The following is a 26663-nucleotide window of genomic DNA, read 5'->3' on the forward strand; positions in this document are numbered from 1 at the left end:
AATTTAAAATATTAAATAGATGAGTTAAGAACATGTGCTTCTCGCATTTTCAAAAATTATATTTTCTTTTTACCATCCATCATAAGAAAATACTAATTTTTAGTAATTATTCAATATATCATACTATTAGTCAATAGATTATTTAAAATATCAATAACTATACCTACAATTAATTACCTAAATTTCATTGTATAGTTGTAATGGGCTTCAATAAGATCTTTAAATTATGGCTTTCATCTATTTATTTATTCAACCTTTAATAAGCCCAAATCAAATTATTCGATACAAACTTCTAATTTCCCTAAAGTTTAATAGCACTCTTTACATTAAATATTTATTATTGCATACTAAAAACTAATATTTTTATGTAACTTTATTTTGTATGTGAAGTGAAGAGAATAAAGTAAGAGAGAGAGAATAAAGTAGAGATAAAAGTATTTTCATTTTTAGCGTTGTCTACTCGATTAATGTCATATTCCTAATTGCAAATCACACGTATATCAATGATGCATATTCCAAAATGTTTTCTCTATTCTCAATGCATTTTCCTATTCCCAATTCACATTGCACAGGCTATAATGGCAAATGATGGACTGGCTCAACGAATGTTTGCATTTTATTTCTCACCATTATATATATTAATTTTTATTAATTTTTATAATAATAATAATAATAATAATAATAATAATGTTACATAAAATATTTATTATTGCATAATAAAAATGATATTTTTATATAATTTTATTTTGTGTGTGAAGTGGAGAGAGTAAAGTAAGAGAATAAAATAGACATATGAATTTGGGCTAGGCTAACATGTTTTGGGCCAAAAATAATTAAGGATTAACTAAACCCTACTTGAATTAATAAATGATAATTTAAAATTTAATTTATGGTCGTGTAGGAGTATTAGTTTTAGTAAATTGAAGGTATTAGTTTTAGTAAATTTTTAATTATGGCATGTAGGCGTATTAGTTTTAAATTTTTAATTGTGGCCGTGTAGGAGTATTAGTTTTAACAAATTTTATCATCTACTTAAGATGACACCTTTTTCTTTTTAGTTTGCTCCAAATAAGATGACACTTTTCTCTTTTTTGAAAACTTTACTTCTTCAATTAATACACTTAACCACGTTTCTCATTCCAATTAAAATATCGAGCTCTTTTTCTCTATTCATTTAAATAGTGCATCGTGCTTGGATTGAACATATGAACAATATTTCATTAGATGGATGTAGCATATAATGATTCGATTCTAAAGTTCACATATATCAATAATACATGATTATGTACTTATTTGATTACTAAAAATATCGCTAGTTGCGCATCGCGCCGGGGCTGAAGTGTAAATCCAACACTCCAAGGGTTTAGTAGTACATGAGGTTAGGGTATAGTACCGACTCAATAAAATAGCGTTCGCTATGTGATCGAAGTTAAATCCATCTCTAAAGGGTTTAGTAATCCATAGGGCTAGGTTGTAGTATCGACTTAGTAACATAGTTTACAATTTAACAACATTGTGCAATATACCTTTTTTCTATGTAACATTCTATATGAGATATAAAATATTAACTATATATATTTAAAATATTAAATAGATGAGTTAAGAACATGTGCTTCTCACATTTTCAAAAATTATATTTTCTTTTTACCATTCACCATAAGAAAATGCTAATTTTTAGTAATTATTCAATATATCAGACTATTAGTCAACATATTATTTAAAATATCAATAACTATACCTACAATTAATTACCTAAATTTCATTGTATAGTTGTAATGGGCTTCAATGAGATCCTTAAATTATGGCTTTCATCTATTTAATTATTCAACCTTTAATAAGCCCGAATCAAATTATTCGATATTAACTTCTAAGTTCCCTAAAGTTTAATAGCACTTTTTATTTTATTATAACCTATAGTTATTATTAGGGTGACCATCATCATTAATAGAACTCTTTATTTTATTATAAACTATAGTCATTATTTTTTATAATTATATATGGATTTTGGTTCCATTCGGAGCTTTAAATTTGAAATTGAATTTCTTTCGATTTTTAAAATTAAAAAATCGAAATGATAGATTAATCGATCGTATTTCTGATATGATTTTTAGTATGTCAAAATTATCCCAAGAATAGAGTATTGATTTGTTCTAATTATATAATTGGCAATAGTCTAAAATATGTTTAAATATGTATTCCTATAATCATATAGTATTTATCAATGAGTATTGACTTTGTTCGTTGAGCCATGAATATTTAATTAAAAATTAAAATTAAATTGGTAACCTTGAATTTCTAAAATTAGAAAAAAATGATTTAATCAACTATGTTTTAAATATGATTTCAATGTGATCTGTTTGTCGATTAATCTTTTCTTTTTTATATTTATTATATAAATAAAAAATTGGTGGTATTCTAAAATTTAATCGGGCATGTAATCTATAATAATTGTTTTTTATATTCATGCTTTAGTAGGTATTGTATTGTAGTTTAAACTCAAAACAAATTATGGTGTAAACTCAATTTTTTTTATTATACTTAAATTGATTGTCAATATGAAACTTATTATATTGAATGAAGGCATGAAGTTTCTACGGTTAACAAGTGTTATACTAAAGCTTTGGATAGGAGTATGTGTGATATTATGTGAATTTGCTATAAATTAAGTATGCGCCATTTGAATTGGAGTTTGCATGTATTGTGTTTGGTGGTGATCTCGACAAATATTACATGTTATTCTTTGGGTTGTCGGTAGGATATTGTCAATGTTACTATTAATACTACTTCATAATTATAAATAGTTAATTAAAAATATGGAAGAATGTGAAGGGATTAATAAAATTGTATCATTGATATAAGAGTGAACTACAAAAATGGTCCCTGGACTATGGGTTTATCTCGCCCATAGTCCCTGGACTTTAAAAATATCGCCAGTAGTCCCTGGACTAAGGGTTTATCTCGAAATTGGTCCTTTTGGCTTTTTTTGGTACGAAAATGCCCTTTTGGGGGGTTTTGAGGGTTTTGGGCAATTTGGTCTTTTTACACTTTTAACATTTTAAATCTGATATTATTTCAGTTATGTACTAACTTTGATATTATTTCAAATTTATCATCCTTTTTCCCTTTTGTCATCCTTCACTTTGTTTCTTTATTTCAATATTAGATTTAATTTTACAAAATTTTAAATTTTAATTTTTAAATATCAATAAAAATTTTTAATTATAAAAATTATTAAATAGCAAAAATTAATAGTTATAATCAATATTTGATAGTGTATAGTACTATGTAATCAATAAGGTATGACAACGTCTTAGTTTTAATCAATATTTAATAGTAGCTTTAATCATAAATAGATTATATAACACAATTTATTCTGAAATAAATATGCATCTAATGTAAGACTAATATAATTTTCGTTTATTAATTTGAAAACAATCAAAATTTACTAGAAAATTTCAACAAAAATACTCCTATATAAAATTTTAAGTAGGATCAAATTTTTAGTCAACTTCATAATATTTAATCACAAGAAATTATAACAACCGAACGGAGGCTAAATAGAATAACTCTTATTTTTCCATCATGATTAATATTATTTTTCTGTACTTCTTCAATTCAATTGAATATTATATTAAATAACAAAAATTAATAGTTTTAATCAATATTTATAGTGTCCATGAATTAATAGTTTTCATTAAAATTTTTTATTGATATTTAAAAATCTAAATATTAAATTTAATTTTATAAAATTAAATCTAATATTGAAATAAAAAAAAAACAAATTCAGTGAAGGATAACAAAATGGAAGAAGAATGATAATTTTGAAATAATATCAAAGTTAGTACATAACTAAAATAATATCAGATTTAAAATGTTAAAAGTGTAAAAAGACCAAATTGCCCAAACCCCCCAAAATAATATCAAAGGGTATTTTCGTACCAAAAAAAGCCAAAAGGATCAATTTCGAGATAAACCCTTAGTCCAGGGACTATGGGCGAGATAAACCCATAGTCCAGGGACCATTTTTGTAGTTCACTCTTGATATAATATCGTAGTAATTTTGTGTTGCAGTGAATGTTAATGTCATAATAATTAATATGATACATGCAAAAATATTAAAATGCTAAACAAATTGCAATAAAAATGAGAATCTATTTCGAAAGAAATTTTTTATCATATGTTTATGATTATAAAATGCATACCATTTTTTATTGTTCTTCTATGGGAAATACTCTGAAGAATTTTGGCATATCAGCGTCGATGTATACATCTTTTGTTGATTTAATCATTCATTGACAAAGAGAAAGTTTGGAAAATGGAAATGGTGTAAGACTTGAGAGAAGATTCGGAATAGTAATTGATTTTGTGTAATTGTAGTAGTTATTACTTTTATAGATTGGTAGGTGAATATTTATTCTTAGTATAGCATTCTGTTTGTACAAATTTAGTTGGTACATAACTTTTTTGTATGAAATACCTAAAATAATCTCCTTAATCTTATCTTGAGAGAGTATGTTTTTCTTATAAATTTATAAGAAAATATGTATTCTTAAATATTGTATTCTTAAATATTGTACTCTTTTTGTCCCAATTAAGTTGGTACAAAACTTTTGGGCACGGAGTGTGTTAAATAATTTCCTTTATTCATATCTAGCATGAATTATATGATTTACTACGAATTTTCTCAGCTGCCCAACGCGCAGGGGATATACTAGTGTAGTTAATGACATAATTATCCACAATTAGATTTAGAACCAGCAATAAATAGGAAAGAGGAGCATTGCAGCCAATTTTCCCGCTCCTCCATGGATCCCTTATTTCCCTCTCTTTCTCGATCAAATGGAGTAATATCCATCTATGTTTCTGTTCGTCCAACCTCAGCTGTTTCTCCCTCATGCTTGCATTTTTTGGTTTATGGGTTTTATATTTCATGTTAATATAATCTATAACAAACCCAATCAAGAAAGAGCAACAATAATCTCGCAAAATGGGTCAGCAGAAATTGATCTACAGCCTTGTGGCGAGGGGAACCGTTGTTTTGGCTGATTACACTGAATTCAAGGGGAATTTCAACACCATTGCCTCCCAGTGTCTGCAAAAGCTCTCTGCTTCAAACAACCGATTCACCTACACTTGCGATGACCACACCTTCAATTACCTCGTCGATAATGGCTTCAGTATGAACCTCGATTTACTTTAGGTTTATTGGTGTATTTTTTGCCCAAATGTGGATGCTAATTATATTATTGTTCCTAGTTGTGTTTGTGCATTAGGGTTCATATACCTAATTGAATATGGATTTGAATTGATAGATTCATTGGGGGATGATAAGAATTCCAAATCCATTTTCAAAAAGAGAAGTTCAATTTAAAGTTGTTAGTGAATGAAGTCAAGTTGATTAATCTTTGTAGAATTTATATGGTGTATGAAAAGTGTGGATGTGTAACTTGACTTCATTTGATACATATGTTAATTTGTAGCTTATTGCGTTGTTGCTGTTGAATCTGCGGGCAGACAACTACCAATTGCCTTTCTGGAACGTATCAAGGATGATTTCACGAAGAAATATGGAGGCGGCAAGGCCTCGACTGCAGGCTCCAACAGCCTAAAAAGAGAGTTTGGGTAAAGCCCCCCTCTGTTCTTGTTTCTTCAATAATCTTTCCCAACTCCTTTTGGTATTGTTGCAGGCCTAAATTGAAGGAGCAAATGCAGTACTGCGTTGATCATCCTGAAGAAATTAGCCAGATTGCTAAAGTCAAGGCTCAGGTCTCTGAGGTGAAAGGTGTGATGATGCAAAACATTGAGAAGGTATATACTTATACAGATGCTTTTACTTTTCTTGTTGCATAGTCGTGTATGTGGTTTCTGAAATGCCTTGTGTGTTCCTGCATAGGTTCTTGACCGTGGAGAGAAGATCGAATTGCTTGTGGACAAGACTGATAATCTTAAATCACAGGTCAGTCTGATCATAAATCTTCATGAAACAACCTTCTAAAATGTGGTTCAAGATTTGCATGTTGGATACTTGTTAGACCACTTCGTTTGTCTTGGTTGAGATTGAGATAGTCTTAATTAATCATATGCTAGTTTGATGCATCGTCATGAAACAACCTTCTAAAATGTGGTTCAAGATTTGCATTTGGATACTTGTTAGACTACAAGTATTGTCTATTTATGTTGGTCTTGGTTGAGAGTTTGTTTTGCATTTCGAAATGGGGATTTGCAGGCACAGGATTTCAGGAAGCAAGGGACGAAGATGAAGAGGAATATGTGGATTGAGAACATGAAGATCAAACTGGTGGTGTTTGGTATAGTCGCGCTTTTGGCTCTCTTGGTGGCGTTGTCCGTGTGTCCCAAATTCAAGTGTTGATTGTAGACTCGAGTGTTGGCCTTCACTACTTGGATGTCCTCGTACGTCCGCTGCCCACCAACGTTGTTAGTGAGAGTTTTGCTTTGTATGAGTTAGCCTCTAAATGTGTCATGTTACCCTCGTGGGTTGGCAGGTGGATAGCAATTGTTGATTATAGAAAGTTTTTGATATTGTTGTTTCACACTTTCTTGTATATATACATGTATTGGATAGTGTTTTTACCAATAGGTCTAGATTGAAAGAATCCAAGATTAATAGATGATAATTTACCGATAAACCAAATTAAATTTCTAAATCTAATTTCATTATTATTTATATTGGTGTAGTCTGTAGATGAGCAATACATCAATAACCATTACAAAACTACAAAATTGATTAGGATTTTTTGCTAAACCATTTCAAGTGCCTTTACATTAGGATTTTGGTTGTTCATAATAATATGCCAATTATATTAATTATCTGTGCATAATACATATTACCATTAAGATGGTGTTCAGTTTTTTCAGATAAAATAATAGTATCAAGATATAATATAGGACTGAGATATGAGATTATTTTAGTTCCAGCTTTCAAGGGTTAGTTATATAAAATAATACCAACATATTACATTTTTAATCCCAAGATCCAATCATGCCAACTGAACCCCTTTAACTGTGTATTTATATTAAGTAAAGAATCGATAATTAAATAATTTGTTTCGTTTGAATTGAGAGGCCCAAGTTTAGGATTTGCAAAACTGAGAGGCCCAAGTTTAGGGGGCTGGCCTGGCCCGCCTGTTAGCAAGCCCTTGCAATTACGGAAATGCCCTCACACGTTCAGCAACGCCATTTACTCGATTTTCATCAAAATTAAATTTCTGAAGCTCTCTTTCATCTTCGTCGACTGCAAGTTCTTCAAACTCTTCGAGCTCGCCTCAATTCACTCCGGCGCGTATCCCGTTCAGACACACCCCTCTCAATTCGCATTGTAACCGACCACGGTTAGTTCTCTCATGTTGTAATTCGATCCCTCAATTTGTTATACACCAAATTTCTCACGCCCAATTGCGCTATAAAAAATTTGGGTATTAGTACGACAAGCTTTAATTTGTGAATTTGTACTGAAGAAATCCAAAACTCCATGTGAATGACTGTGATGGAGATTGAAGTTAATTGTACAGTTGGGACTGCCAAATTGATTTATTGTGCTGTAATAGATAGCTTTTGGGTGTGAATCATTACAATTTTCAGATGCTACTACTACTAATACTAAATCCATAGTTCTTACAACACTCTGCAATTAAGCTTCAAGCTTCCACACCAGGTGAAGAGAAAAGGAGGCAACGTTTCGGAGGCTTCAAAATTGTGGCGGAAAAAATGGTTTATATCTCTAGGGTTAAAAGGGGACAATTTTGAAAATAGAAAAATTAATTGAGGGAAGGGAGGAAATTATAGGTTACTCCACTGTTACCATACCATTAAACCAAACGCATGGTATTTAACTCCAACAAACAAAACACTCAAAACAAACGCCCTTTGCACAACTGGGAGGCCAAGAAATGGGAATTGGAAATGGACTCTCCCCCTTTTCTGTTCGATAAATTAATTTCTCATAATTGGCTCGGGATTTTCAGCAACCTAATTTGTCCCCTTTCCACAAATTTGAAAGATTTTACGGGCTGGATGAACTCAAGGTAGAGCGTTACTGCTTCGTTTTGATGAAGTGATTGATCGTTTTAGACGGTTTTGTGTTACTGTGATTCAGAGAAAATGAGTATTCTGTGAATTGTTGCTCCATTTTGCTTGTGCCGTCTCCTTTAAAGGCATGTGTCATTTTCCTTTCTTAAATTTTTGCTTGGCTATGCAATTCATGTTGTTGCTGTTTTGTTTATTGATATGTCTCGTACTCAGTGTTGTGTGCTAGTGAGGTTTGATTTTTATTTAATGGTCAATAAATTGAGCCTTTTAGCTTCAATTTGCCCTTTTTTGTTTATAAAAATCAAAATTGTTTTGGTTTCTGAAGGAAGAAATCAGTTGTATGCTCGTCAGGTTTGATTTTTTTGGCCGATTGGGTTCTCCTGTATAGGAAATTTATAATACTACCACTGTAGAAATTATTTTTAACTATTGCAAATTATGGAAATCGAGGAATAGAGTGACATCCTTAGCTAAACTAAATCTGCAACAAAATCTGAGATGCTACTTGGAAATCTATCTATTTGTGGATATTATGTGGATATTACTTGGTATTAACCTTCGATTTCTTTCTAGAATGAGATTGTTGGCCTCCTCAGAGCTTTCACAACATTTTCTTCATCTTAGCACAAATAAGAAAATATATAATGATTTATTAGAAAATGACAAAACGTGGACTGCTCAAGCCTGATGTTTTGGCTGTAGGTGGTGCAAGTGAGGCATTGGGTTATTCAGTATCTCTTTTCTTATTCTGTTGTTGTTGTTGTTGTTTGTGCTGATTCATTTCTCTCACTGAATATCTTGCATTTTAGAGCTGGTTCTGAGCTGCTTATCTGTTGCCAGAATGCCAATTGACTGCATTATGGTAATGGTATTAATATTATATCTTGTTGAGATCATTTGTCTGTTTAAGGTTGTGTACCATGACACTAGTTCTGTAGCAGTTTTTTTTTTATAATCATGGCTGCAATTGTGTCTGTAAGTAGTCGTAAATGAATGACTCTTCAGCTGCTAGCAGAGGGTTGAGAGAAAGCTATATACTTGGGATTATAACTATTGTTGAATGACCAAACTTTATCATCTTTGTTTCTGTGTTTGATATTAGATTCTTGTGAACGGTGTAAGCTTGCATTCTTTACCAGGTGTAATAAAGTAAATCAACTTTTATGAGTCACATGTGCGTAGACATGTGTGAGTTCTGAACAAAATACAAAAAGTTACCATTGACACCCACGTTTTTGAATAAATTAAAAAAATGCAAGTCTGTGCTAACCCTTATTGTTACCGTATTGCATTTGTCTCTTTCTCCATGTGAGAAGAAATGCTCTCATCTGTTGTATGTCTTATTGTACCTTTCTTCTAATGCTCACCCATTAAATATGTCTCCGTCTGTCTCATTGGTACTGTTTGATTCATTTGTGCAGGCCATTGAACAAGATCTTCCTGAAGTAGGAAAGAGTGGTGACTCTAGTACAAAATCAATGATACCTCCTACTTCGTCACTCCCATCAAATACTGGTACATTTTCATCTGGAGCAGCAGGCCAGGACATGGCCCATCCAGGCCCCCCATTTTTTGTTCCTGAAGGAAATTCATCACATGCTGGAAATTATACTTTCAATGGAAATGTGCTACAAAAGCAGACTGATCAATCACAAACAACCGTATGGCTCAGCCAAACTCATTTCTCACTCTGTTTATCGCAATGTTAGATATTCCGTGCTTTGTGTGTATGAGATTTTGCTTCAAGTAGCAGTATGTGCATGACTGCCGGGCAATTTACCAATGTCCTTGATCGTTCATCATGATCTTCTTGTTTCCTCATTCTGAATCCCATCCAGTTGATGTCTTTTGGACAACTTGCAACTTTTCTACTAATGCAAAACTCTTGATTACAATTTGGTCAATATGTGAGGTTGTACTCATGTTTCCTAATGCAGCATGCTGAAATGTTTAAGATTATACTCTTACTTTCTTTAAATGCGACACACTATTTATATGCTACCTTTGGTTCCCTTGGCTTCAGAATGCAAGAGCTATTGGTACTGCAGAAACGGGAGCAACTAATTCTGCATCAGTAGTTATACAGTCTGCTTCTCAGCCTCCCCCTAATGCCAGTCCTGTAGCACATTTTGCACCCAACAGTTTTAGCAATATGAATTCATGGATGCCTGCCCCAGCAACGTTTCAAGTGCCCACAAGGATGGCTAAAGCTCCTGCTACCCTGGCCCCCTGGAATGGCTTCTAACATACTTTCTGCCTCAAGTTCAACCATTCATGCTTCATCTCAGGATTCCATTGGATTAAGAACGTTCATGCCTGGTGCTCCTGCTCTCCCCAACCCTCCCATTCAGCATAATGCAGCTGCTATCTACCCATCTGCTCCTCCTCAGGCTGGTCCTCCTGGACCATGGCTGTCTCATCAGCACATCGGTGGCTTTGCTAGACCATCTTTTTCACCTTATGGTGCTTCTGTTCCTGGGCCTTATCCAATGCCGATACGTAGCACGCCCCCACAATCTGTTTCATATTCTGATATCCAACCTCCTGGAGTTTCACCTGCAGTATCTGCAATGGGGGCTCCTGCAGCCTCCTTTTCTGCTGGTAACCAGTCATCCCATGGTTCTGGACAGTCAGAGTTACCCCTGGAATCGGTAAAACCAGAATTCCACTTTCAAATTTCTTTGCAGCTGTACCTATTCTATTGTGCCTTAACTGCAGAGGTTTTCTATGGATAACTTGGAACACTGTGAATGCAGAAACTAATAATGAAACTCCTAGCAATGAAAAACTGGATGCCTGGACAGCCCACAGGACAGAGTCTGGAATTGTGTACTATTATAACGCATTGACAAGGGAGTCTACATATGAGAAACCTTCTGGTTTTAAAGGAGAGGTACTGCAAGCATGGGATTATCATAAAAAATAATGATGCAGTTATTTTGTTTGTTTCTCTTTAATATGCATAATGTCTTGTACTTGCTCATAGGATATTTTGGTTCCGATATTCTTTATCCTATCTCCCAAACATGTGCTTTGTCTTATGCTCTTTAGCCTCTTATTTTTGACCTGCTATGGTAGGTGGTCGTAGGAAGAATCTGAAGACCTTAATGGTTTTGTTTGTTTGGGTGCGTGTGTTGGGGGCGTAAAACTTTCAAGTGAAAGTCACAAGTATCCTGTGCTTTTTTTCTTTCAATGCATCTAGAATGCAGATAGGTGATTCATGGTGAATTTTGATATTGTTCTACCAACTTGCTGCTGAGAGCAAATGCTTAAAATCAGAAATAACTACCTTTCATGCTTAAAGATTGTTGAACACATCAGTTATTTTATTTCATTTGTAATATTTGATTGATCTCGCTCTGCATTTGTTGTTGCAATTTTTTTTGTCGTACCTTGTAATCTTCCAACATTTTCTTAGTGGTTGTCCTAATTTTGTATTTATTGTTATAATGCAGTCGGATAGAGCAACTTCCCAGCCAACTCCTGTTTCATGGTGAGTTATCTGCAAAGATTGTTGGGATACTTTTTAATAGATTGACTTGTCTTCTGCTAATACTCCTGGAAGTGACAGTTATGAATATTGGGTCCTATGATGTATAAGTGTGTGAAAGAACATATCTATCATCAACATAACAAAGTAAATCAGTGAACCAAAGATAATTGACTTGTATTGCACACTCAGCTTATATGGTGTTCTAAAATTGAATCACTGAAGTAATCTTCATCTAGTTCTATAAATGACCTCTAGATTTCTCGAGTCTAATGATGGGAAAAAATATTATTACAACACCATACAAAAGGTCTGGAGCTTCTCACTGCATTTGGTTTGTTGCATCTCATAGACTGTTTTGGCGATTTGGAACTTATTTTCTTGACCTTTATTTTCTGTTTTGACTGTGATTTTAGTTAGAAAAGATTTTCTTATATTGGTTTAGGGTAAATGACCCATATAAATTGCATAAACATAGGTTACCATTGTACTAGAAATACATATACCTAAAAGCTAAAACTAATCTTGTAAGACTGTCCACATTTACAGTTAAAATTGTAATCTCTAAGTCTCAACCATTTTGGAAATGGTCTTTTTACAGTTCAGGTGTTCATTGAAACTGTAAACTAGAATTCAAAGTAGCCATTTGTGTTTTTTTTTAGTTTGGAAAGTTAAAACAGTGAGAGTTGTTCACTGTTATTGATGAATGGCGCAAATGAATTGTCAGTTGAAGCTGTTTGCACTTTGCACTGGATAAGAAAGTGAAAGAGAACAAAAAGAACTTGTTGGAATTTGAAAATTAGAATCCTAACTATTGGTTAAAGGAGTTGGAGTTCTGACCGATCTTTCTCATTGCCGGTCTGGTTTCAGTTCCACGTCAAGTGGTGAACTGTTGGACACCTCCTAGTAACATCACTTGAGATGTACTCCCTCCGTCCCATACTAGATTTTACACTTTCCTTTTTAATTTGTCTCACAAATGATGTCACATTTTCTTTTTTCTGGAAAAAGTTCTCTTTCATTTTAATATAAATATATTATTTTCTCTCACTCAAGTGTGCCATCTATTATGGGACGGAGGGAGTATATATTTGGACTCAGTTGATGTCCATGCAGCTGATCCTCTGTAAAGTGTCGGATAGCTGTATTAATACTGCGGCATGCTCTCTAGTTTTTTGGCAATATTTCCTTTATCTGAATTTCATATCTTGTTTCTATCTTGTGAACTGGTGGCTTGAGCAGTAGTCTGATAATTTTAACGGTTTCTGACTTAGGTAAGTAGCTGGCAAATACCTAGTGAGATAACTGAGTTGAGAAAGAAGCATGATGCTGATGCTTTGCAAGTTTCTTCAGTGTCAGTGACCAATACTAATATTATAACTGAAAAAGGATCTGATCTTGTTAGCTTAAGCACACCTGCTGCTAACACAGGCGGTCGTGATGCCATAGCAGTTAGATCTTCAGGTGCATCTGCCTCATCTTCTGCACTGGATCTCATAAAAAAGAAGTTGCAAGATTCTGGAATTCCCGATTCTAGTTCCTCCCCATCTGTGTCTGGTTCAGTTTCAGTAGAACTTAATGGCTCAAAACCAATGGAGGCTACTATGAAAAATATCCAAAATGATAATAAGGATAAGAACGGGGATGGTGACATATCCAATTCTTCTTCCGATTCCGAGGATGAAGATGGAGGCCCCACCATGGAGGACTGTCTCCTCCAGTTCAAGGTACTTTTTTTTAATGCTTATAACCAAACTCTCTTCTCATTTCATTTGTGGTAATAAAATACCTTAAAACTTGTAGTTGAGATATACTCCAAACTTTTTGCTGTCCTGACTCTTGACTCCTTCTGAAGTTCTATATACGAATGATTTGATGAAGCATTTCTGTGTATGCTCTCTAAGTCTGTATCATATCGTTCTGCTCATTTCATATCTACTCGTGCTTTGAACTTTCTAGGAGATGCTTAAGGAAAGGGGAGTGGCACCATTCTCAAAATGGGAGAAAGAACTTCCAAAAATAGTTTTTGATCCACGCTTTAAGGTTTGTTGATTCTCTTTACCAATAAAGAAATTTGTCTTGGATTTTGGGTAACCTAAGATCTGAAGTTTCTTTTAATAGTTGTTTAATCTCAGTCAGCTGGTTATATACCTTTCTTCTAATTCAATGGAACCTTTTGTCTCCGTGAGAAAGTGTTTGCAATACATTGTATTTCACGAGGTTAATCTGCTGCAGGCCATTCCAGACCAAAGTGCACGAAGAGCTCTCTTTGAGCACTATGTTCGAACTCGTGCTGAAGAGGAACGAAAGGAAAAACGAGCGGCTCAGAAGGCTGCTTTGGAAGGTTTCAAGCAGTTACTGGAAGAAGCAAAGGAGGTTTGGTGCAATTGTCTCCTGTTAAAGTATTCTCTGTTACTTAAATTTGAATTCTGGATTGGCATCTGGGAGTTAAAGGACTAAGAACAGTTTTATCACATCCAGGGCATTGATCAGAATACTGATTATCAAACATTTAAGAGGAGATGGGGTGATGATCCTCGATTTCTGGCCTTGGACAGGAAAGAGAGGGAACATTTGTTAAATGAAAGGTACGATTGTCACTTCACTAATATTCAAAGTTTATAGTTTGGAAACCGTCTTGCTGCTGATTTCCACTATCTGTTAGTGGACCTTGTTATAATAGTCCCATGTCTTATGAGCTGTCAGCTACAATTTGTTATTGATGAAAGAGAATCAGCCAACATGATTAATAAGCTTTAAAAGATACTCCATAAGATTAAAATCAGTCATTAACTACCCTACTGCTATCTGTGTTTTGGTGGTAAAGTGTGTATGCCTTAGTTTGTCTTGGGTGTCAATTTGGTTTGAGTTGATCCCTTCGTAAAGGCACTATTTCCTCTCATTTCACAATGCTGGATGAGTATGCTATGTAGATTGCAAAAAAATTGATGTACTGCACAAGTGTAAGTGTAAGTTGGCGAAAGAAATTGAACCTCACCTTCTTAGTCCACTGGTTTTCATGAAAGGCATTTTATCTAGATATCTTGTATTAGTAATGAACTATGATGAGGATATTACAGATTTAAAAAATTTTAAATCACATAATAATCATAAATATGAAAGAAAAGAATGAAATTCAAAAATCTGAAATTGAAACATCATATCTTATTATAAATTCGATGTGTGGCATGATCGTGATTTTTTTTATAACAATGTTTTTAATTTGTAAGATGTAACTATACTAATTCTGATATACTTTTGTGAAAATGTTATGAGACTTCCATATGTGATCTTGACTACTATCGCATAACTTAGTTTCTGCCTTGCTAGGGTGTTACTTCTGAAAAGGAGTGCTCAAGAAAAAGCTCAAGCACAGCGTGCTGTAACTACATCTAATTTCAAGTCGCTGCTTAAGGATAGAGAAGACATTACATCTACTTCCAGGTGGTCAAAGGTGGGTTTATGCTGAAAAGTGATGTTATTTTTAGTTCCTAGTGCAGACTGGTTTTGCCAACCCAGCTTAGCGACTCAGAGATACTCATAGTATTTCATTTGCTCTTGTAAGAGTTCTATCTTTTCATATCAGTGTTTTTGGGTGAATATTGAATTATTTCTTCCTCCTTCCATAATACACACTAAAGATAAACCCTTGCGTAAGTTTTGCTCTGGAATCATATAGCTGCAGTCATGCCAATGTAATGAGCATGAAAAGAGTGATTTATGTGTTGATGCGAAAGAATTTTAGTAGGTTGAGGGCCTTGGGGCTTCTTTATATTGTGCACAAATGTTTATGCAGAAGTTTTGAAACAGCGTTGTGTTAAGATGTGAATGTTTTCTCTGGTAGGTGAAGGATAGCTTAAGAAGTGATCCCAGATACAAGTCAGTCAAGCATGAAGACAGGGAGAAGTTATTCAATGAATACGTAGCAGAACTAAAGGCTGCTGTAGAAGAGACTGCTCAGAAGGCAAAGGCAAAACAAGATGAGGAGGTAAGACAAATGCTTGCTTCTGACCATACTCACTGCTGGTTCCAATGATCCAATCACATTCATTTTTGTTTCGTGAAAGATTTATATTAACTGATTCTTCTCACAGAGCAAATTATAAAAGGATTTAGCAAAGAGTTTACTATAATCTGTCCTCATGGAACTTAATGTGCATGTGCACCGCTTGTAGGATAAACTAAAGGAGAGAGAGAGAGCTTTGAGAAAACGAAAAGAAAGAGAAGAGCAAGAAGTTGAGAGAGTGAGGCAGAAAGCTCGCAGGAAGGAAGCTGTTGAATCATATCAAGCTCTATTGGTGGAAACAATAAAAGATCCTCAGGTAATTTCCTGTGCTCTTGATCCTATTCTAGTTTCCTTGAACTTGATCATTCCCAAATTTTTGTATTTGTATCTAGGCATCTTGGTCAGAATCAAAGCTGAAGTTGGAGAAGGATCCTCAAGGACGTGCTGCCCATCCACATCTCGATAAATCTGATTTAGAGAAACTTTTCCGTGAACACATTAAGTCCTTGCATGAGGTAATCCTGGCTTTCCTTTGATATAGCATTGTTCTCCTAAGTGCTTGTACACTTACTGCATTTCTTCGCAATTATAGCGGTGTGCTCAGGACTTCAGGGCTCTGTTGGTAGACGTCATAACTTCAGAAGGTGCATCTCAAGAAACAGAAGATGGTAAAACCATTTTAACATCTTGGTCGACAGCAAAACTACTCTTGAAGAGTGATCCGAGATATACCAAAATGCCGAGGAAAGAAAGAGAAGCCTTGTGGCGACGACATGCTGATGAGATCCTGCGGAAGCAAAAGAAAGATCAAGATCAAGGAGACAAACCTGCTGATGGAAAAAGTAAAACTAGCATGGATACCGGGAAGCATCCGTGGAGAACCAATGACAGAAGATAGCCGCTTCTCACGCTCAACTTTTAGCGTGCAGCATCCCCCATCGTTCCATTTACATGTGACATTTTTTGTCAATTTAAACCTTGAAGTATATGTAGCTGACATAGTTTATGTGCTAGCACCTTGTCGAAGTAAGGAGTATCTGGAAATGTGGTGTGGCAGTGTAAGAATTTCGAACTTAGAATTTTGTAATGTGAAATTTTTGGTTATCTATGCCTTTGGTGATTGGTGATGATGGAACTCAGGTCTGATTTCTTGCTCTGATGATCTTACTGATGAGTTGATGTGTAAAATACCATCGTTTTGATAGACTTTTATTGTCATGTTTTTTATTTGAATCTTTACTGTGGTATTATAATATGTCTCAATGCACTAATAAAGACTATTATTAGATGAGAGATGCATAAATATAAGTGTGGATCTGAAATTTGACATATTTAAAAATTTCAACTCGTAACTTTTTATCTTTTACGCGTGCTATATAGTAAAATAATATTCACTGCTCTATTCTAAGTGACTTATTTTACTTTAAAGAATGTCCCAATTAAAGTTTCATATTTTATTATTTCTCAATTTCATTCATAATATAATATCGATTAAAATTTAGCTGAATATTAATATTCCACTTTAAGTGAGACGAAAGGTAGTAATTAATTTTCACATGCACCTAAAATTCATATTTCACAAACTAGGTTACACTATACTAAAAAAATCATAAATCATGATAATATTTACTATTCCACGATAGAATGAAAAAGTGAAAATCAATTCTTTCAAACGGTTGAGTGCTACGTGTTGCTCTACATATTTTGTATGGCCTGCATCGATACGCAAGCGTGCAAGTGGTCCACCACACTCCGCAATGGACGATCGGAACCCACGCCTCAAATCGGGCCCAATGCTGGCGGCAGTTCCCAGTACCCTTACATATTTCAATAAATATTCCTATTTAATGTTTTGAAGAAATACATTATAATAATTTCCTTTTCCCATATTTTCAATTATATTTGAAACTTTTGGCGCCAAATATTTCAGTAGCTTAATTTGATTGAAACTCCACAAAAACACAAAATTGAGAAAGAAACGTGAAGTAAGAATCGAGAGGTGGAAAATCAGAGATGAGTTTTAACAAGAATCCTCTTAGGCCATATGGGCAACGCTCCATCACCTCTACTCCTCTCTTCCGCGCTTCCAATCGGTACGCTTCTCAACTCTAAATTTCTATCCCTTCAATTTCTCAGGCATCTCAAAATTAATTTCAATTTTCATTATTGGATGAGATAAAAGGTCGAACGGTTGTGAGCAAAATGCGGGAATCAAAGCTCCGACACCAAAGGCTTCGCGCATCTCGCTCTCCGATTTCCTCAACAGGAAGCTGCACTCGGAGTTCTGTGCTACCCACATCAATTGAGGTAGTTTATTCTATATTCTCCTTTCGAATTTATTAGCAAAATAGACTGATGTTTACTGATAAATGTTGACTAATTTTGGAAATGGAAGAAAGAAAATGTGTATTAGCTTATTTCTAAATGGCAGAAAAGAAGAATTTGTGAGGAAATCTAAGAGCTCTTTTAGGGCAACTTGTACCAAATTTATAGATTTATTAATTATTGAATATACTTTGCACTTCATACAATAATCAGATGGCTTGGTTTTAGTTTGCTTGGACAATCTAGTGAATTAAAAGCCAATGGTTTACTCGAATATCTGTTGTGGCAGGGGACAGAGATACCATCTTCATCTCCGTCAAGGGATGTAAAAGGAGAAAGAGAGAAAAGTGAAGGAAGAGAAGGAAAGGGAAGTCTCCAATTAAGGGTGCGCTTGATATCAACATGTTAAAGAACATTAAGAGCGAGAGCAGTAGTGCGTTCAGAAATACTTGCTCAACCAATGGAATAGAGATCATCGACGTTGATGATATAGAGCCAACGAGAAAGAGAAAATGTCTGTTTGAAGGTTAGATTCTATACTAAGTAGAGTGCATCCATGAAGCTGTTACATATGTAGCTAATGATGGAATTGCTGAATTGAAGTTGTTTACATGTTGGCTTGCTAGAGTGTTCTTAATAAATTTGTGTATTAACAACTGCATTTTAAACTGTAAATATGTTACAGTTTGACCAGTTAGTTGGAGCTTCCTATTGCCCTTGGCCTCAACTCTCAAGCAGTTTTTGTAAATCACACATAGTACTCAATGTAGTCCATTGTTTCTTCCTTGTTAATTTGTTATTGAATCATACAAGGGTTATTTTCTTTCTTTGTTGCTCAGAGGCAACCCTCTTTATATACAATTCTCATAAAATGTACGTTTTCCATGTATCGACAAATTGATTTAAAATTTTATTTTCTGTGTTAGATGAATGTAAGTTTGTGTATAAGCTGTCCTAGTCCATTTAGTTTAGAGCTTGTGTTGCAAGCTTCATAGTTATAATCACTCATGAAAACTTCATTTCAGTTCATAAATGAATTTGAGTTGTTGTTTCATTATGCTCATTTGTTTTACTGTACTACATAATATATATAGCTATTCTAGCAATCCTATTTTTGATTAGGAGTAGAACCAGTAAGTATCTCTGGCACAGTAATTTATGTTGTTTTGCATTTCAATAATTAGATCATGTTAATAAGCAAACTGGTCGAAGCGGGTGGTAGTCCTTGGAGATGATTCAAAACCACGAAAAAGTTCACCAAGGAAGGTTTTCACCAGTGGGGAAAGCAAACCTTATTTTAATCACTGTGAGTTGCATTTCTGATCTAATATCAAACTTCACACAATAGTGTAACAGATGCACCAGTGAGATCAGTTATTACGTACACTTAAGATACAATTTTCACTTGAAACAGATGATAATGGGGGTGGTTGGTGGGACGAGAATATGGCAGGCGTTGACAACGAAGAAGTCGGCTGCAATGATGTTTGGGAAGGAGTAGGCTGCACCACACTCGGGGGCATTGAATGGAATTAGCAGCTGACGGTAAGACTCCTCGCTTTTGCACCTCGACTTTCTGTATGAGTAGTACTAGTTGTTGTATTAGTAGCAGTAGCAGTTATAGCATATTTTAGACATGTTTTGAGAAACTATGCTCTTAAACTGAGTTGCAGATTTTGTATGGAAATGGTTTACTCTGGTTTCTCTCAGGTATATATAGATCCTATTCTCTTTCTTACAAGAAAAGAAAATCCCCTCATTTTTAGAATAGCCATTGATATAAGTAAGAATTATATCTCTTGAAAGTTAAAATCAAGTTCTATACATAAGTGATGTAGACTACAGTTGAGATTTTTTAAGAGTTGAATCTATGAACGGAAAATGGAACATATCAACGTGTACTTATTTGAATTTATTTCAGGAGCTAAAATAATTTACACAAGAATGCCTAACCATAAACTTGCCAAAGCCCAATAAAGTTTCATGTGCTAACTATAGTTTATAAGCAGGGAAGGAAATTAGATGTGAGCCCCAAAACTCAAATGATGTGATTCTTGCTATCATCATTTCATAAACTAGTTTCCCATGGCCCTAACCTTACATTATGGAGTACTAACTTTCAATTTTATTTTTATTTGTGTTTATAAGGTATTGAACTTGAGTCTTTGATTTACATATGTACAAAGTTCAGGTATCCAAATAAAAAGGATTCAAGTTTCTCTTATTTGGGTCAATATGATTGACTATTCTGTTAGAATGGACCAATCTTATTTAATACTACTATTTCCTCCATCCACAACTAATAATCATGTTTTCCTATTATAATCTTCTATTTTTGTTAAGTTGTCACCCCACATTTCGTCTAACACGTCTAACTTAATTACATCTTGTATATTATTAGGGTCCATCACTTTTTCTCTTTCTTCTACCTATTCATCTTCAACTAACAATATTTAGATGATTTTTCTCTTTCTCCTACTTTCTGTAGCTGACCCATCAAATAATATCTAGAAGTGTTGAAAATATTGAAAGTAGTTTGTCGGTTTCAATTCAATCATCTTTTTCAAGTTTCTGGTCTTGGAGAGCTAATTAGTTATATAGACAAATAGGCTTAGCTGCCAAGTTTGACTGACTACACTTAATAAATGATATCACATTCATTTTCTTGTAGTCTAGATTTAAATTGTCGGATCTTTATGTGTAACTGTCTCATAACATTAACGTAAGTAGAGAAATAAAAGTTTCCTGAATTTGTGGTTATTAATTATTTGTGTATTTTCCTTGTTTTTTTGTATATGATTTGTTTTTATGCTTTTCTCTTACTATTAATGCACTTGATTGGTAAATGTTTTGACGTATTTTGTGACCGTTGTTCGAAACTTCTCATTTAGTGTTAATTAAAGTTGATGTGAGATCACCTATTTACTTATGTCGTACATTGCTTTTTTTCTACTGTGATTCTGAATATATAACATTTGATTTTGCCTATATATTGATTTCGTTGCACGAGCAATACATAGGTTTGGCTCTTGGGACAAATTAAGCCTTTGGGTTGCTCTAAGTCCCAAAATTATCCAGAGCTTCTATTTCAATTGAAGCTCTTTTCAACAATTCTAAAAGAAAAATATCGTAAATTTTCTTCTATAATCTGATGTTACGGAGTAGTGTGTTAATGAATGTGATGGGCGTTGATAAAGTTGATAGGCATTTGATTTAGTACGCAAACACGTTTTATATTCTCGTAGAATATAAGCATAACGAATATATTGATAATTCAATCACAATAAATTAACGAGTAGGCTCGAATCTTGAATATGGGATTTTACTAGATTGTACTACCAACTTTCTAATTGTCTCATAAGTACACTGCTATCTAATGGGAAACGTATGCAATTGACAAAGTATTGGTTGACTTTTTATGTATATAAAAAAAGCAGTATTGTTAACGATATTAGTAAGTGGAGTATCACTTAGGTAATTAATGTAATTGTCAAGACCTGAAGTTTCAACAGCGTATTAGCCGAAGGAGAAATGTCTGCGTTTCATCGTCAAATCATTAGGTGAAAAACACAAACATACATTTTTTATTGATTGAATTTATTTTTTGGGACACTTTTGGCTCTATCGCTACACATTGTGCACTACTGACTACAGTGACTGATAATTGGCAGGTCGACTAAATGTGTGATCGACATGAATTAAAACTTCATTGATACTAGAAATTTATTGAGAGTTATTTGAATCTATTTTTGCAAGAAAATACAAAAAAATATTATTCACATAACTCTGGTATTTACATTGCAATTTATATACGGATATACACATCTATTCCACTTCAAATTTATACTACATAGTTATTTAATATAGCTCGCATATAATTTTTGCTGTGTATATATAGTTCAAAATGTAAAGCATTAACTAGAATTTAATTCAAGGTACACACGATATTTCAGTCCCACCTAATTTTAGAATATGGGCAGTTATTATTTGATAGTGATTGCTTGAAAAAAAAATACTATATGCATACGATAAATTAAAATTTAAAATTGAAGCAAAGATATAAAGCTTATTTCGATATTTAGTTTTCTTATTTATCTATTTTTATTTTATTTGGTAGATACCGACATTGGATGAAAGTTGAATCAAGTGTGACAGGGCCATATCAACTTTGTATTTTGTTTCTATATTATTGTTTTATTAACTCATAAATCAATTCTCAAACAAGCAGTACATCCGAACCGTACACATTTTTGTGATTATAATTGACCTAATCATGGAACGTAAAATAATTGGATTGATGCGTCACAGCAATATTTTTGAGCTGTACATGTTTTCTTTTTTAATAATTTATATAGTGTCATACCACGCATACACTATATTCTTTTATTTTAGTGATAAAGGGTAATCCAACTAAGTGTACGTATTTTTCAACAAAAAATTAATTAATTTTCTTGAAATTCTATAAAATAAATATTTAGTCTATAATGATAGGTCGATAACTCACAATTGTGAGATCATTCACGTGATCGATAAAATGTAATTTGCTAATAACGCATTTCATAAAATTTTGTACTAAATGATCATTTTGCGATTCACATGTATTTTTGTGTGTGTGCACACAACATGCGTATATGATTTTGTGGGCTAAATGCATGACAAGTTTATCAAGGTGCAATGAGATGCATCGACATCATTGACCAATAAATTTTCATGGCATTTTATTTGCAGTTCTTTTTTCATTATATTAAAATCATTTAAATTTTAAATACACAATTATATGAGTTGATATCATACAAAATTAAGTTACTTGATATTAAATATGTGGAGATAATTATATTCCAAAAACATGAAGAAAAGTAAAGAAAAGAAAAGTGATTATTAAAATAGCCTAGTCACTTTACTATTTTATAGCATTGTCGGTGAACCTTTAAAACTACCCTGCTACAAATATTCCTATTTCCATGGTCATATTACTTTACAATGTGAAAAGTATTATGACTACTAAGAAAAATGCTGAAAACACCATTTAGAAAGATAACCTTTTGAAAATTGAGATAATAGAACAAGAAATTATCTACTCCTAGTGTCAATATATTGCTAACTTAAATATTTTCAGTGGAACAACTAATTCTAATGGTGGTGAGGTTGATTTGTTACAAAATTCTTTTCAATGTGAGTGGTCTTTGTTATGCTATAGTTTTTTTCGTTATGAATGGTGTATTAATATTGACCAAGTTTAATGTATATTTTGATAAGTACTTCAATCTAATTAAGAATTTTTGGTATATATTTGAAATCGATCGATAACACCAATTATTCCTCTAAACCCAGCCAATTTGTACTTAATTCACCTGTAAATAATAATCTCATTTTCCCTCTTATTCATCCATCAAAATCAATCACCTTCTATTTATTAAAACTCTCTTTAAAACATGTTATTTCTATACACTCCTCTCATTTTATTTATCAAAGATATTTACATTTTACAGTTTATACTATGAAGATCCGCTATTAACCATAATTAAATATTTCCAACAATGTGATTTTCAGAATTTGGTACCATCTCCCTTGCACGTAGCACTATTACCAGCATCAAATTCCACCATTCCACAATAACCGAAAAAGAAAAGAAAAACTGAAAATCAAAATTTATTTTTGACAGTGCACTGAGAAAAATTGGTTGATCAACGCCAACCAAAAAGAGAAGTGAAAACCAAACCACTAAAATCCACAGTCAACTTTTGCATCCCTAAAATCATGCTATTTCTACCTTCCTTCCATTTTCCCCTTTGTCTCTCTCTTCATACACAACTACAGAAGAAGCCTCGCACCAGATTATATATATGTATAAGTATTAAGTAGGAGAGAGAGAGAGTTGCAGGCTTGAGGTGTTACTGTTCTTATTCATCACCACCTGGCAAATCACAAGAGCTCCATACATCCAGGTGGTGGATTCTCCTCTATTTCAACAAACCACTCTTATTAGATTTTAATTTCATAAAAAAATCCATATCCAAATCCCGAGATTTTCGATCCCCACCCACAGGCCACCACCCTACTCCTCCAACCGGAATTTCTCTGCACTCTACCGATCAAGCCTCAAACTTTTAACAAAAGTAAAAGAAAAACTGAAGATTTCTGTTTCCTGCTGCACGTTTATTGGGAGTTGGAGGTGGGTTATCTTAAAGATTGGATTTTGGGAGGATTCCACGCTAAGATTCTTCATCTTCTCCCCAATTTTTTTCAACTGGGGTTAATTTTCTATTTTACTGACCATTTCATTGGGATCATTTGAAAAAAGAAGAAAAAAGTCCAATCTTGAATTTGGAAAAGTGAGAATGGTGGGTGGAAATCTGTTTCATTATAGAAAGAATTCATGGCCGCCGGAAGAATACATTAATCGATCAACTTTGCAGTTGGTAAGCTTTCTCTTGCAAAGCTGTGATTTCTATATTTAGTTAGTCAGTCCAATTACGGCACTCAACTTTGAAGTTAAAGATCCATGGCCTTTGTATTCTGCACTTTACATAATTTTGACAAGTTTTGAAGATATTATGATCGATGGTTACAGAAAGCACTAAAATTTGGTCTTCATTGCTTTTGGTTTTTCTGTTGCCTGTTATATACGTATAGAGATAAACTAATTTTGTGTTTCTCTTCTTCATAATTGCTTGAAAACACCTTCATTTAAGAATCAAATAGTACTATATTGATGCTCTTTTATTTAAATATAGCAGGGAAGATTACAATGTAGATTGGTTAATCAGTGTGTTATGATAATGTCTAAAGGCATCTCCTGCAAGTTTCACCATGTATGTGAAAGCGAGCTGATTGGGTGGAAGAAAAGAAATTGATAAATTAATGTTTAACTCAGCTTTTTGATTATACAGATGTTACTATAGTACATGTTACCTAGGGTCCTTTCTATTAATTAATTCCACTTATGTTTGTGTTCATCTCATATAATTTTCACAGTTCTTTTCTCTTGATTTATTGTTAAGGTGGAGATGTATATTAGAGTAGCATTTAGTAGCTGTATATAAGCATCTCAGTAATCTGATTTTTGTGTGGCAACAGTTTGATGTTGATGGTTCTGCCCCTCCCGAGCACGCATTGAGGAGAAAATTGAATAGCCATGCCAGCATTCTTAAAGAATTCAGCATCACATTTAGAGAAGCCATACAAATGGTAATCAGCACTCTCTCTCATAAAATGCTTGACTCGTCATTGACACATTGTTCTTGATTATAGATTCGACTTGGAATACGACTATGGCATTACGTACGGGAAGAAGCATCCCATGGAAGAGTAAGTTCCCCATCACCCATCCTTTTGAACATCTTGTCCCTTTCCAGCATCATTCAATAAACGAGCTTACTTTTGTTTTCTCTTCTTGTACAGAAAGCACCCATAGATCCTTTTACTCGAGAACATTGCAAACCCTCAGCATCACAAGGTGTTCCTCTAGGTGGGATGGGGTAAGCAGTATCTATAATCTGGCACTCCTCTTTCTCGCCGACCATGTTGTGGAAACTTAACGGATCGTCTTCTATGCCCACACAGGAGCGGTAGCATATCTAGAGGCTTCAGGGGGAATTCAGGCATTTTCAAATACTTCCTGGTACATGCGAGACTGCACCGGTGATGGCCAATCAATTCTCTGTAAGAACCTTCTCCTCAATATATCCAGTAAGTAATTCCTGCTTATGATGAATCCGATTTTGTCAATCTGTGAGCTGTTCATGAATTTCAAAATTATTTTTTCATTAAAAGGGAAAATGTCTTTATCTATAGTAGTATTATTTTATCACATCCTAATATCTTTAGTTCTACAGATCTTCATATCTCGTGATGGAGGAAACAAGAAGTATTCATCGGTTTTATCTCCCGGCCGACATGAGGGCTTAGGGTAAGCATTGTGACAGTGTAATTAGTACATTTGAGATGTGCATCATAGTGAAATGTCCTTTAGTGCATTCTTTTGTTTTGACAGAAAGCCAAGTGATCAAGGTATATCATCATGGGGTTGGAATTTAAATGGTCAGCATTCTACATATCATGCTCTATTCCCAGGGCGTGGACAGTTTATGACGGTAACTTGCTACCTCAAGTGTTTTATGGCTGGTAGATGTGCCAATTTTTGTGCCTGCGTTTTTCATTCTTTCTTTTTGTTTCAACAGGTGAACCAGACCCTGAGCTGAAAATATCTTGTAGGCAGATATCACCATTTATACCTCATAATTATCGAGAGAGCAGCCTTCCCACATCTGTATTTGTGTACACTGTATGTCAATTTCTGATTCAACATTTATCCTTCTATCTCAGCAAACATTCTGCTCATGAATAATCACTTGCTCATGTTGGTTTTATGTCTTATATAGTTGGTGAATACCGGGAAGGAGAGGGCAAAAGTCAGCTCTATGTTTTACGTGGGCGGTGAGTTGTTCATGCCCTTATAGCTGTTTTAGTTCTGGTAATATCAGTGTTTCTGAGTTTGGGTTCTTACTTGGCAACATCTTTCTCTTCATCGCAGAATTCTATTGGAGGCACCTCACATCTAACAGGGAACACGTCAATGAGCCATTTATGTAAGTTTATTTCACAGAGTATTGTTCAACCAATCAACTTTTTATTGTATTTTGACATTTGTGCTTGTTTTTTTTCTCTTTTCTTATAGAGGTGAAGATGGAGTATCAGGCGTGCTGCTACATCACAAGCAAGTCATCTTACTTTTTTACTTAAATGTGACGGTTGTTTGGCATATTTTCTTTGGTTAGGTGTGAAAATTCCATATTC

General features: G+C 33.9%; 2 protein-coding genes, 2 long non-coding RNA genes and 1 pseudogene across 4 annotated transcripts; all 5 read left to right on the forward strand.

Annotated features, from left to right (window-relative positions):
* Window positions 1-4878: 4878 nt before the first annotated feature.
* LOC125198673 (putative vesicle-associated membrane protein 726) lies at window positions 4879-6530 on the forward strand. The gene is made up of 5 exons (XM_048096981.1): window positions 4879-5177; window positions 5481-5622; window positions 5688-5808; window positions 5894-5956; window positions 6227-6530. The coding sequence occupies exons 1-5, from the start codon at window positions 4988-4990 to the stop codon at window positions 6368-6370; spliced, it is 660 nt and encodes a 219-aa protein (XP_047952938.1). The 5' UTR covers window positions 4879-4987; the 3' UTR covers window positions 6371-6530.
* Window positions 6531-8861: 2331 nt separating this feature from the next.
* On the forward strand, window positions 8862-16549 carry LOC125198672 (annotated as a pseudogene).
* A 2529-nt stretch (window positions 16550-19078) lies between these two features.
* LOC125198662 lies at window positions 19079-19569 on the forward strand. The gene is made up of 2 exons (XR_007172443.1): window positions 19079-19173; window positions 19282-19569. It is a non-coding gene; the product is annotated as an uncharacterized LOC125198662 (long non-coding RNA).
* A 4167-nt stretch (window positions 19570-23736) lies between these two features.
* LOC125198667 lies at window positions 23737-25942 on the forward strand. Its single transcript, XM_048096978.1, has 7 exons — window positions 23737-24286; window positions 24945-25055; window positions 25119-25175; window positions 25269-25345; window positions 25431-25529; window positions 25703-25776; window positions 25861-25942. The coding sequence occupies exons 1-5, from the start codon at window positions 24206-24208 to the stop codon at window positions 25510-25512; spliced, it is 408 nt and encodes a 135-aa protein (XP_047952935.1). The 5' UTR covers window positions 23737-24205; the 3' UTR covers window positions 25513-25529; window positions 25703-25776; window positions 25861-25942.
* LOC125198668 lies at window positions 25936-26284 on the forward strand. Its single transcript, XR_007172446.1, has 3 exons — window positions 25936-25960; window positions 26048-26151; window positions 26249-26284. It is a non-coding gene; the product is annotated as an uncharacterized LOC125198668 (long non-coding RNA).
* The last annotated feature ends 379 nt before the right edge of the window (window positions 26285-26663 follow it).

Source organism: Salvia hispanica, unplaced genomic scaffold (assembly GCF_023119035.1).
Source record: "Salvia hispanica cultivar TCC Black 2014 unplaced genomic scaffold, UniMelb_Shisp_WGS_1.0 HiC_scaffold_181, whole genome shotgun sequence".
In the NCBI taxonomy this organism is placed as follows: domain Eukaryota; kingdom Viridiplantae; phylum Streptophyta; class Magnoliopsida; order Lamiales; family Lamiaceae; genus Salvia; species Salvia hispanica.